This window comes from Poecilia mexicana, unplaced genomic scaffold (assembly GCF_051168715.1).
Source record: "Poecilia mexicana isolate PSO_F unplaced genomic scaffold, ASM5116871v1 scaffold_12, whole genome shotgun sequence".
NCBI classification, from domain to species: Eukaryota; Metazoa; Chordata; class Actinopteri; order Cyprinodontiformes; family Poeciliidae; genus Poecilia; species Poecilia mexicana.
Window position 1 is genome coordinate 15,184,802 of NW_028263381.1, and position 13,429 is coordinate 15,198,230.

Consider the following 13,429-nt stretch of genomic DNA (forward strand, 5'->3'; position numbering starts at 1 on the left):
TGTGACTGCCAGGCTTCTGCTCTACTCAAACTTCCCACACAGCTCCTGTTTTCTGTGACTTGACATTTATTAACAATTCCCACTCTTGTTACATTTCTCCTTATTTCCCCTCTCCAACATGCCTTTTTTTATGACTCTTAAAAACTAGCTCTCCTTCCTGGAGTTTATTGAGGTTTTTAATAGCATTCTTACATGTTTAGCCTGTCAGTCAACATGTAAGAACATTTCAATCTGTGATGTCCAGGTTTTTCTGCTTTTAAAAAAAGCCCAACGCTGAGAGAGACAACAGATCTAAGCAACAACACGGATGCAGCGTACCATGACGGCAGAGAGGGCAGAAACCGACCCCAGACAGGTCATGCCTGTGGTGTAACTTGGATCCAGCATGTAGGGAACCATCCCACCGACGCTAGCAGCCATGAGCGTGGCATTGAGAGCGTGGCGGCCGGGAAGCATCAGAGGAGCGCTGTTCAGGATGCCTGCAGAAAAAAACAGAGGCAGGTGGGTATAAAGCAGAAAAACAGACGCGTTTAAATCATTTTAAGCACATAATGCAGAAGTATTCTAAATATCTTAGGCCTATCCTACTTCCTATCTGCAGAGTGTATTTATTGTGAATGACAATAAAATGCTAAGATTCAATAAATTTTTATCTAAAAATCAGTCATGGAAAATCACCTGAAGCTTTACTAAAACAAATACTGCTCTAAAACTAGAACTCGTCTATTAATTAGGCCGCTTCACGGCCATTTGCAATAAATTATACAATTGCGTTACTCACGATAATCACAGCCCATTAGTACTAATCTCTATACTTAACTTGATGGTGAGGGAAGTCTAAGAGTTCTCCACCGTTTTCAGATGTGTTTTATTTATTGCTTACTTTTCATGCAAGTTGACCTCAATGAGCTCTGAGATCCGTTCAGGTTGGAAGCATTAATTTATATATTTACAAGGAGCCCTGCACTGATGAAGGCAGAATCTCAAGCCGAGTTTCTATACACTGATCATTTTTTTAATTTTCCATCCTTTTGCAGAATCCAGTTTATAGAGTTCTCTGCTGTGTTGTACGGATTTTTTTAAGCATAAATATTAAAGTTTCCTACCAAAAGATGAATGGATGGATACAAAAATCAATGGACAAAGACAGGAGACAAATGGATGGATGTTACAAAAGGATGAATGAATATATGGATTGATAAATGACAAAATCAGAAGAAAAGACAGTAGAATGGACCGATTCAGTCGGACGCATGCATGGGCAGACGAACGGATGGATGATGCAGACGACTTCCTGTGCTCCTCCACAAACTGGTTTTAGCAGCTGAAGGCTTCGGATGCCTCAGTTCTCGGACCGTCTTTTCAGTTCGCCTCACCTTGCAGTTTGCCGTACGCCACCAAAGAGCCGCTGAAAGTGATCCCGCCGATGTAAGTGCCGAGGTAGGCGACTATCTTGGTCAGGTTGGCCGCGGGGTCCGTGGCAAAGTGAGGGTACTCGATCATATATTCGGCCACGCAGGTGAGCACCGCAGCCAGCCCCACCAAGCTGTGGAATGCAGCCACCAGCTGAGGCAAGTCACTGATCTCAATCTTCTTGGCAATGGTCAATCCTGGAGATAAAAACATAAAAGATGAAGTAAAACAAAAAAAAAACAAAAAAAAAAACAACCTCAGAATGCCCCTTAAGGTTCCGAGCGTAAGTACCATGAGAATCACAAGCACGCACACTCAGAGTACTGCCGGGAAGTGAGCCCTGTGGAAGAGCCAGGTGCTGCTGACGAGGCCCACCTTGGGAAATGTTTCTGTCGGCCTACAGTGAGTGTGTTTGTGCACACACATGTCCCGCAGGAAGCCTTTCAACGAGGCTATATCTGGTAAAGAGCATTATTAGTTGCGCGGATAGTTTAGTCTGGATTTCAGCTTTGTTACTGGAACAATTAGCATTTAAATGATCCAACTGTCCCAGAGCGGAGAGCTGGTGAGTAATACCCGACGCTGGTTGTTCAGATAGACCTCAGGCATCTGGAGAGTTAGTCATGCCGTGTTTGATGTAAACATCACAAACCCTGAGCACACCTGCTTCTTAATCTTCCTAAGCTTGGAAAACAACAGAAAGCCCCACGTCCATCTGCCGCAGCACCATTCTTCAAGTATTAGGCATTGCCTTCAAGGTTATTCTGTTCAAGTAAATTCAAACGCGCTCACCGGCCGTTCCACCCACAGCCATGGCTGCGCTCATCTGAGCCAGGAGCTCGGGGCTCGGTTTGAGGGCACCCAGAGTGGCAGCCAGGCCTCCTGCGACTCCGATCATTCCCAGAGTGTTACCCAGGCGAGCGGTGGTCTGGTTGGAAAGACCTGCCAGGGCACCGACACAGCACAGACCAGAGCCCAAGTACATCATCTGTGGAGGAAAAGAAGGATCTAATAATTCCGGTTGTACAACATGTGGATCAACAAAGATGCATTCAAGGTCTGTTTCCCACTAGTTCTCAGGGGGTTTCCACAGCAGGCAAGTCAATTGATCCTCTTGTTTGGTCCGGAAGTGAACTTTCTTTACTTTATTTTATTTTTTCCATTTGGTGCGGTTTGCTTTAACATTTTGCAAGCAGACTATAATTTGTAAACAAAGCCATACCTGCGACTATCATCGCTCCGATTAGACAGCATAAGTGCACTTTTGTCCAGACCAAACAGTGGAAGCAAACTCTGGTCCGTTTAAAGCGAATCAGACAAAACGTCCACAAATCCTCTACGAACACATGGCTACGAAACCATCATCACTCTTCACCTGTTCTACGTTGTATCCAGCTTGCAGAGCAGCGGCGTAGCCGCCAACAAAAACGCCGGCTGGAAGCAGGTAGAGGTAGTTGTACTCAGGAGGATCAGTGGGACGTTTGAACATGTCCAGCATCCTCTGGGTCACCAGGAAGCCACCTGGGATGAGACAAATATATATATAATGTACTTAACAGACAAATCTGCAAATAAATAAGGTTTAAAATCTATTTCAAAGAGCAAAATAAATAAGTGGAAGAAAAAAAGAAAAAGAAGTGTGCAGGCTGCCAGTCGGAGCACCTGAAAGAGGTCAACAGGTGCCGCAGAGCCAACAGCTTCCACTTGTTGCCAAGTTCAATAACAAATGTCAGGAATTTAATGAGTCTACTCTATGTCACTATACCCAATTCAACAGAAACATCAGAAGTTTCCCAGTGTCCCAGTGTTTCACCAACAGATCACATTACTGTCTGGTATGATTGTAGCCACATGCACACACATATAAAAGGTGAACCTGAGGTTAGCTTATGTTTCGACCAGGTACTCGTTGTTCGAAGCAAATATATCCCGCTTAAAAACACAGAATAATATATAGAGTCCTATTACTGCAGACAGGTTTAAGTAAATATATTAATATGGAGGAATTTTATTGCATTTAAGCAATGTACGGCCAGAATCCAATAATATTCTTTTACCATTTCCTTTGGGGTTTATTTTAACCAAGAATGACTCCACTGGTGGAAATAAATAAAGGCTCCGAAAGCAAAAGAAATTTGAAAACCTAAACAGATTTTTCTCTAAAGAGCTTTAAAATATTTAAGGTTTGAGGTCAAGGGTGCAATAGGTATGAAACAAGGTGAGGGGTAGGCTTCCAGATCTATTAACTTACATTTAGTTTAACTTGTAAATTATTTGTATGCATGTTTTGTGCCTGCGTGTGGCTTAAGTGTTTCCCCTTCAATTATCATTACAAACTATTTTATATTTACAGACCTTAACATTCATTTAATCTCTCTTTATTATACATTTTGCTTTCCCCAGTTGCACCTGATCTAGGCCAGGGGTCAGCAATCTTTTCAATTTAAAATGCCACAAAATAAAACCTATTTAACAAAACTATTTCCATGTCTGATTTTAGAAAATAATTAATCCAGCTTTCACGAATGAAAAAATATATAGGATAAGCTTAGTGAGCTATTTTCCTCAGTTTGTTAAAGAATAATAGTCCTTTTAAAAATAAAAACACCCGGTTTGAAGCCTATCAAAACAAACCTGGTATCATTGGTGCCATTCTTAATAGGAAGATATTGCATAGAAACATAAAGAACTGCTAAAACCTCCCTTCTGCATTGCCTTTATAATTAAAAACATTTTTTATTTGGTTTTATAAGACCAGCAATAGACCAAAGAGCCACATGTGGTTCTGGAGCCTTAGGCTGCAGATCTGCTCTTTGAATTTTGATGTAGTTAATTTAGATATTATCACTACGCACTAGAGCGAAGTGGGCCTTTCTGTGTTTCTCGGTAGTTTCAGAGTCTGTGTGGACACGGATATTTTTTACAAAACTAACAATAACATCCCTCAGCTAGGGACTCAGATTATATGTGGGCCCTGTTTGCATAAATAAAGTTAAACTATTCAGTGCAAATATTTCTTAAATGGAAAAGTACAGTGGCTATGCTATATCTGTGTACTCCAAAGATCATAAAAGACCAAAATAGTTTATATAAAAATCAATCCTTCACTTGAGTGACTGCAGTGTTTTGAAAACTGTATGAAAACCAAAAGATGCTAATCGTAAAAAATTCAAACCGAGTGTGAATGGAGGACTTTGCGGTATTGAAAAATCTTGCGACGGTGGTATTATTGGTAAATAATGTGTTGATAATATCAGTTGTGATATAAGCATCGGCTGCTGTGAGATTGTGGCCCACTGGCTAAATATTAGCATGAAAAATACAAGTTCATTACACCTGGCATGTATTGGCCAACAATTATTGGTACTGCCAGGTCATTTTTGTAAAGAAAAATCTGTTCTTAATAATTCACCGACTTAAATAAAGGTTAAATAAAATTATTGGACTCCAACCAGTCCTATGTGATATGAATGTTGTGCAGACTGATATGAAGATGAAGATACATTCGCTATATATTGTGTAGCCTTACTGACGCCATCATTTAACTGTAAAAAAAAAAAAAAAAAAAAATTTTTTTTAGTTTTTTTTTAGAAGTCCAGAAATGCAAATGTTTCTCCACACCATTTCCCCTTTTCCAAGAAATCCTGATAAAACACATCAGGGCAAAGACTAGATGTAGTTAATAAAAAACACTGATGTTCAATGACATACATTTTTTTAAAATTAATTAAATTTTATCAGTGAGCAAATTAGGCGTTAAGATTTCAAGTTCTGTTTTGTGAGAGTGAGATTTCATGAGTTGTTTTCCCATCTCGGTTGGCAGTGTGTGTGTTTTTTTTTTTTTTTCTGTTCACATGACTTTTTGGGGGAAATTTGGCAAAGTGCTTAAAAATGTCCCCAAAGAAAACATAAAAAAAATAACAAGTATGTAATAACATACCTTGTGCTGTATAAGCTATGTTATGATCAATTACATGATGCCTGTCAGCTGTTCATTTACTTGCGTAGGTTTGCCCTGAAGGCCTCCTGTTAGCATGCAGAAATTAAAGTGTGGAAGAACAAGGTTTCCCAGGATTATTAGAGAGCGATGAGTATACTAACGATTTCAGGAATTATTTATCATCGTAAAGGGAATTATTCAGGGGAGACAAATGACTGGATGTGTGTGGTCCAAGCCTTAGCCACTGGCTAAAAAGGGACAGCTGAAATGATGTTTTGGTGCAATCGACGTGAACCAACTCGATCACCGGCGTAAAGTTGATATATTTTTGGCTCGGCGTTGCTGTAACTGGCCCGGGTCACTGTGAGGCATCTGCATTTGGGTGACTCACCGGCAATGTTGACTGAAGAGATGAAGGCAGCAAGCACGGCCAATGTCTCTGCAGTAGTAGATGGCAAGTAGCTCCCTCCCATCAGGGACAGACCACCCACAGCCGTCAGACCTGCAGACCACATACACATACATATACGTGTGTCAGTGTTCATGAAATTACATTTTCATAATAAAGGACATGGCAATAAAAAAAAATTTAAAAAAACTTGGCGAAGCTGCCGAATAAAAGGGAGGAACTCTAAACGTTGAATCAACACTTATTAGATTTGTTTATCAGAACCTCTACAGACACATTGCTCCGAAAACAGTTTGCCTGCCGGACTGGAAAAAGAAAGAGAGGGGAAGATAAAACGATAAAAAGCACAAAGAGAGAGAGGGAGTGTGTGTGTGTGTGTGTGTGTGTGTGTGTGTGTGTGTGTTTTAACCAAAAAGACTCAGGAAACCTTGATAACATCATCCCTGTAATGATTTACAGGCAGTAAAATGCAATACACGGCACTGAGAGCTTGCCTTCACACACATTTCTGTGCATTTTAGCTTGACTAACAGGTGTGTGCATTTGTGTGCATGCGTGTTTGTGGTTGAAGTCTGCATTTCTAGATTAGCTTCTCAACAGAAGGGAAAAAAAAAAAAAAGGTGGAGGTTTGACCTTATGTCTCTGCCAAACGCTAGCTTTACAATCATGTTTGTATATCAGGCCTTATACAAAGTTTCAAATGTTGCCAAACATCATTTCTCAACTTCTATTATGCAATTACAAGCTCATTTAAAATCTGTACTATAATCAAAGAGATGAACGCAGCAAGAAACAACATGTAGATACGGCGCTAGAAGACAATCTGATAGAATAACAAGTTCTACAAACATCTGAATATAAGGTTTCTGCACATTTCTCATGTTAAATGACCATACATTCCCCATTTATTTTTAAGTACAAATACAAAGGTTCCCTGAACAAAAGACTGATTAAAGACAAACAGATGGATAGATGAATGGATGATAAAATGGGTGGACAAACGGTTGGAGAGATAGACAGCCGGTTGGATGATGAACAGTTGAACAGACAAATTATTAGATGAAAAGATCAGGGTTGAACAGACAGAGACTTTTTCTAAAAAAAAAAAAATCCTTAAGGATGGAATACATTTTAACAGTGCTTTGTAGTATTATTGCTAAATTAGAACTACATTTCTTGGAAAAAAGATTAATAAACAGCCAGACAGTAAAAGGACAAGCTAGTTCACGGCAGATCAAAGATGCAGATAATCAAAAACCGTCTCGTATCCAGTTACACACCTAATGCGGAACCCAACGGCGTTGTCTGACCCCAACAATGAACGCACCAGTCATGTCACTTAGACGAACCTTGATGCCAACTATGACACATGCGCAGGCGTATATTTGATCAACTTTGATATCACAGCTCTGAGACAAAAAAACGAGGTCTCGTGGAACAAAGAGCACAGAGTCAGTGCTCTCAAGTAGATTAAAGTTTCTCTCCCCCAGTCAACAGACGTGACAGATGAGCTTTTAGTTTTCGACTGGATATGAAACCAGTATCTAAAGAACCGAGGCTGACCCACTGGCCGGTCACCAGTGGAAGTAACACTATAAATGTTCCCCGAAGAATATAACTGTCCATCACTAAAACTCTAAACTCCACCAAGGTTCTCTAATGTCTGCTAACGATTGTGTATTAGAGTGTGTGTGTGCGTGTGTGTGTTAACAATGCCTGGCACAAAAACAACAAGATCTGACTGCATCCATGAGCCATTCAGTGACAGGAGTGAGACATTTACACAACCACAGAAGATCTGGACCCAGAACAGACAGTGAGGGGAAAAAGAAGAACTAGGTGGCAGGCACAGGTCAAAGAAGCTTTGAAATAAACTTCAGGCCCCGTTCCCCTTGTGCAAGTGGTGTTCAAGAAGATTTGTGGGGGGGGTTTGCAATGAAATCATAAATTTTTAAAAAAGCAGCAAAAACAGGGAAAGAAAAACACCAACAGCTTTAGAGGTCATTGGGGATGTATAGTAAAGTTTTAAATGTCCGTTGCTGGTTTGCTCGACAACTGAGCAAAAATGTCCGACTGTGTTCAAGAGGGAAGATCTCCCTGAACCTGAAAGATCACCAACAGTGTGTTGCTTCCTGCTTCATCGTGATCAAAGCCCTGAGAACCTCTTCGACCTCTTGGCGACAAAAACACAAAAGAGACTTTATGTGCAATGCACTCAGTTTTCTTGTTTCGTCTGTAATTCTACTGTAGATGCTGCTATTCAGTATTAGAATTAAAAACTCACACCAAAAAATTAAAAAGTTTATTTATGAAGCCTTTTGTTCCATATTTCCTGTAGTATTTTTTTTTAAAGTTGCCAGCTGCTACTTTTGCAGCCCTGTTTTTCCAAGAGTCAACAGACGGATGGGTCAATGTTACATGTCAGAAACTCGTGTGAAAGGTTTGAAATGGTCACCAACCTGAGATGGCGTTGGTGACAGACATGAGCGGAGAGTGCAGTGCAGGAGTGACTCCCCAAACCGTGTGGTATCCCACGATGCCAGCCAGACCAAAGGTGGTGACCATCTGGGTGAAGGCGGCGTTAGGAGCCGACAACCCCAGACCGAGCAGGGTGCCGATACCTGTAACAGAAAGAGAGGACATAAATCTAGATTTCAATTAAATTTTAGCACAATTAATCACTTTGTTTAACATGCAAATCTTTGCATTGCATTTCTGAAATGCCCTTAAATCTGATGCACCAGTGGCATCCGCAAACAACAGAGATGGATGAAAAAGCCAGTGGGGGTTTGAGTTTTGCTTAAAAAAAAAAAAACGATCTGATGGGAAGCCAGGAAGAACTATAGCTGGAGTTGGCCTGTCCAGCAAAGTCCTAACATACAACCTCAATGCAAAACATGTTGCAACTGCTGCAGACGTCCCCAATGTGAATGTCAGCTTTCACAGCCCACATCTCTATAAAAATGAAAAGAACAATTCATTTGGTTCATCATGATGACTATAAGTTATTGTTATAATACTTTAGAAGGTAAAATTATAGCAACCTTTGTGAAATCTGCATTTCTTTGCTGACTAATAGCTGTTTAACTAAGTGTAAGTCGGTTATAGCAGCAGCCAACATCAGCAGCTGTGTGGCTTTTAGCAGGAAACGACTCCAACATCTAGACAACCAGTAGAAGCACAGAGCTACACGTGGTGAACTCACACCGAGCGCTGTGCAGGACCACGAGAACCCCTCACCAGAGCTCTACTTCAAACAACCAGCATAAAACTGATTTTACAATGCACACTTCCTGAGACCAAAAGGTGTGTGTGCGTGTGTGTGCGCTCGCGTTAAAGCCTCCGAAATGCGCCTGTCACTTCTCGTCTCCTGCACACATTCCAGCAGCGACTTGAAAAGCGGCTTGTTAACCCATCCTTCACCTTTCAGCACGCCTCCGCCTCCCTCAGGAGCCGCTGCTAACCATTAACAGTGATGAAAGAAAAATCTGGACAATTTTCTCTAATGAAGAATCAAATTAAAGCGGGACAATCAGACTCGCCCAGAACTACAAACCTCCAGTGTACAAGCTAGCTGTGGTGAGTGTGGCCTTGAAGGGGGAGACCTGTGAGGCCTTCTCGGCCTCCAGCTCCTGGACCGTCTTGGGTTTAGGAGGAGCTGCGATGGGAACGTTGTTGGGCTGAGGAGCGGGGAACAAGTTCTGTCCGTTCTAGAAATGAAGGCAAAAACAGAAGCAGCATGGGGTAGCGAATAAACAGAAGACGAGAATTTAAACCATTCAAAGCCATTATGTTATTTTACTGACTTAATTATTAATATATTAGAAATTCGAAGTGTGTTTTTATTTTTCTTAGAATTAAATTAAGGCTTATTAAGGACATGACCTTCATCTGCAGCTGTAAACACCTTGAGAACACAGAGGAAAAGATAATGTTGTCTTTGAGTGACACCTAGTGACTACTGAAGGCACTGTCATTCTTTTAATTGACTAAGGTATTTAAGCCTCATTCTTTCAGACGGCAAAACTTTCTAAATAAGGTTGTATAGATATAATCCTGAAAGATTAAAACACCATTTCCTGTATCAGATTTTACAATAAGCACAAAGATCTTGAGTCTCAACAAATGGCAACAAGAATTTAGAGATGTAACATTATCAATCATGGAGCAAACATGAGTCTGTTTGGAACATGCTGTTCGGTGGCGGTCAACAGAAATGCCGCTTATCTCTGGAAACCTGATGTACTTTTATCTTTTGTCTTAGCGGACAAACAAAACATCAACTGGAAGAAACTCAACTGCTAGCTGACAAGTTTAAAATATTCTTCCATTTATTATGTGCATAATGGAGGTTTTCACAATAAAAAAAAACAACTGACATTTCCTTGATAAACAAAGAAATGCCATATATTGATTTTAGTTTTAAAAATAACAAAATTGAAGGCATTTTTTGTCCACTGTTTGTAAATGCCTGATGTTGGGTAAATCATGATGAGTATTCTTTTTATTGTCAATTTGGAAAATATTAATTTCCATTTTCTATTTTAAACAAAAGTTTCAGAATATTTTAAATTTTTCATATTATATTCTAAAAGAATACTTCCGTCTTTATATGTAATCAAACTTTTTGTTTGACATATTTCCTATTGTAGGTAGAGATGTGTGTTAATCACATCATTCATCTTCATTGTGAAAGATTTACAACTGTAATAAGAAATGTGATTTATCGCGACAACAATACATTCTAATTAATGTAATATGAAAAACACCAAAATTGAAAGTATAGCCAAATATAGGATAAAACTTTTTGACCATATCAGCCACCCATGTATTTTTTTTATTATTAAATCAAATTTAATAGAAAAAAAAATGCATGTCTTGTTCTATATGCGCTGTACTGGAGCATTAGAGTTTCCTCACTAAAAGGTTTGATTTGTGAGTTATTTCCTGTTCAAATTCAGAACAAATAAACTTGGCACTTGTTTCTTTTTCTGTTGCACCGCAACTGTAACATATGTGCACCATTAAAAAAAATAACAGAATCAGAAAAAGACGTTTAGTCGAGCCCTCATACCTGCATGACAACTGATCCTCGGACAACGTGATCCATGGTCCCGTAATCAAACACATCCTTGACATCGAAGTAAAAGTTCTCCTTGTCTGGACTGATTGCCCGCAACAGCTTAGTGATGTTGTTGGAGTACAGAGTGCTGGACTGTGTTGGCAAGCGGCTGGGCAGATCTGTGTAGCCGATGTGAGTCACTCCCTAAGATAATCACAAATTGAAAAATGTAGAAAAACCAATACATATTACATAAATTATTTCCAATTTCTTCCAGTTTTTCTATTAACACTGCTGCTCTGCACTGACCTTGTGTACGGACAGCTCTCCTGGAACTGTGGTCTCAATGTTTCCTCCGGCCTCAGCGGCCATATCCACCACCACTGAACCGTCCTTCATGCTCTCCACCATTGGTTTGGTGATGAGAATCGGTGCCCGCCTACCTGCCGTATTACAATTTTAAGAAAAAGAAACAAACCCAAAAGACAATGGCATTAAAAATGTCAAAGGTAAGGCATCTAAGGTTGATGTAAATCTTTGGATCACGTTAACTATATCAACTATTTCCCTAACGTCAGTGAGAAATTCCCAATAGTCGGAGAAAAAAAACAGCGTACCTGGGATAAGAGCCGTGCTGATGACAATGTCCACTTCCTGACACTGCTTGGCGAACAGCTTCATCTCTGCCTCTATGAACTCTTTCGACATTTCCTTGGCGTAACCTCCCTGGCCTTCTCCCGACTCCTTTATGTCCACCTCCAGCGGCTCTGCGCCGAGGGATTTAAACTGCTCCAACGCTGCAGCTCTGGAAGAGACAGGAGATGACGTGAAAAAAGGGGATACAGTTGTTGGAAATATGATTATGAAACAAACACTGAATGTAATAAAAATTTGTAAAAAAAAAAAAAAAAAACATCTATTCATGAACAATACATGGCCAACATTGTATTCTGAATTACCGGTCAAACAAAATACTTTATTTTGTGAAATAAAACTGTGAAAAAACATTTTCAAACATAGCAACAAAACTACATTTAATTTAAATCTTTTTAAAAGCCCTCATCTCTAACAATAAACAAATTCCTCAAAAACAATACGTCATTTTATTCAAATACTGCTCAGCTTGCTGTACAAACCTTTGTTTGTTTTAGCGTAATTTTCAGGTGAATGATTCAGAACCGCGCGCACCAACCTGGTATCAAATCCTCGGACGATGGCTCCCATGGCCCTGGCGGTGCCAGCAGCTGCCAGACCTGCCACACCTCCTCCAATAATCAGCACCTGTTCACAGAAAAGGCTGGGAGTGACTAAAGCAATGCTGCTGCAAGACGGTTTCAACTCAGTAGACGGATAGAGAACACCAGATCGATGCACAGTCACTCCGCCCTTACCTTTGCAGGTGGCACTTTACCAGCTGCTGTGATTTGTCCCGTGAAGAAACGTCCGAAATTGTTGGCTGCCAAGACGACGGCTTTGTATCTGGAGACAAAAATAAAGGGAAAATGTTGAAGTCTAAGCCGAACACAGACAGCTTACCGAAAAACACTGTAGGAGCTGATAAAGTAATATTTAAAAATGTGTGCAACTTATCTAGAAATATGACAGTAATACAAAAGTGCTGTTTGACTATGGACATAAACTATTAAAAACAGGTTTTAACATCCCTGCTGCTATTTGCACAACTTTTAATTTCAAGTAAGTCGTCCGTCGCTGCTTTCAATGCACAAATATACACATGCAATCAGTCCTATTCAGTTGCACATTCCTCGTATGTTTAACAACTGTGCAGTATTACTTTTTCCTACTCTATAAATTGCTCTTACAATTCAATTTCTTTGTCTTATCTTTTTCTGGTTTAATTTCTTTGCAACCTTCTGATGGTACTCCTGAATTTCCTCACTTTGGGACGATAAAGAAGATTTCTCTTCGATATTTCTAGTTTTTCTTTTTTGCTTGTTGACCATGATGTTTGTATTTTAACCATGGCTATTAAGGTCTGGTATTCTCAATCAGAATATAAGCATGTTATGTAAATACACCATATCTTCATATTAAAACATATTCTGGTCTGTGAACCAGAACATGAAAATCTAAATGCAGAACATTCCAGCTCGTCTACCTACCCTGCAATGTTTGCCATGGAGCTCAGTGCATCGTAGCCCTGGGCGATGGTGACCCTGGGCACCTGGTCCATCGCCAGGACCGTGGCCTTCTTCTTGGACAGCATGTCCATCAGTTCAGGGTTCTGAGCTGGGTAGATGAAACTGAGTAAAGTCGATGAGTCCTTCATCAAGTCCACCTCATGAGCCCCCAAAGCAGGGTTAAATGTGGGCGCACGGACCTGGAACCCGACAAATCCAGTTGAGAAAAACACACATCGTTCTACACATAGACAGATACCGGTACTAACTCAGTGGAATTGCTTTTAAATTGCTTATTTTATTTTTTAGATTATTATTTCTGTCTGCCTGCATTAGGGAGAAAAGTCAAAACCTTGCAATAAGTCTAAAATAATTCTCACAAATGTCAGCTGTTTTATCAGGTGGCTATGAAAATATGTTGTGGGATGGATCCACTAAGAAAATACTGACTACAGATTAAATTA

The 13,429-nt window shown here is 40.1% G+C and overlaps 1 protein-coding gene across 2 annotated transcripts in view; it reads right to left on the reverse strand.

The window, feature by feature from the left end:
* nnt (nicotinamide nucleotide transhydrogenase) overlaps positions 1 to 13,429 on the reverse strand; it is a 28,917-nt gene that overhangs the window by 10,588 nt on the left and 4,900 nt on the right. For both annotated transcript variants that reach the window (XM_014983313.2, XM_014983315.2), the window contains exons 4-16: positions 12,948 to 13,165; positions 12,216 to 12,303; positions 12,017 to 12,105; positions 11,442 to 11,629; positions 11,134 to 11,267; positions 10,837 to 11,028; positions 9,319 to 9,472; positions 8,222 to 8,383; positions 5,745 to 5,855; positions 2,789 to 2,934; positions 2,206 to 2,401; positions 1,377 to 1,610; positions 319 to 479 (exon numbers count right to left, since the gene is read on the reverse strand). In XM_014983313.2, the coding sequence (XP_014838799.2) occupies positions 319 to 479; positions 1,377 to 1,610; positions 2,206 to 2,401; positions 2,789 to 2,934; positions 5,745 to 5,855; positions 8,222 to 8,383; positions 9,319 to 9,472; positions 10,837 to 11,028; positions 11,134 to 11,267; positions 11,442 to 11,629; positions 12,017 to 12,105; positions 12,216 to 12,303; positions 12,948 to 13,165 (2,073 nt within the window). The remainder of the gene's footprint in view (positions 1 to 318; positions 480 to 1,376; positions 1,611 to 2,205; positions 2,402 to 2,788; positions 2,935 to 5,744; positions 5,856 to 8,221; positions 8,384 to 9,318; positions 9,473 to 10,836; positions 11,029 to 11,133; positions 11,268 to 11,441; positions 11,630 to 12,016; positions 12,106 to 12,215; positions 12,304 to 12,947; positions 13,166 to 13,429) is intronic.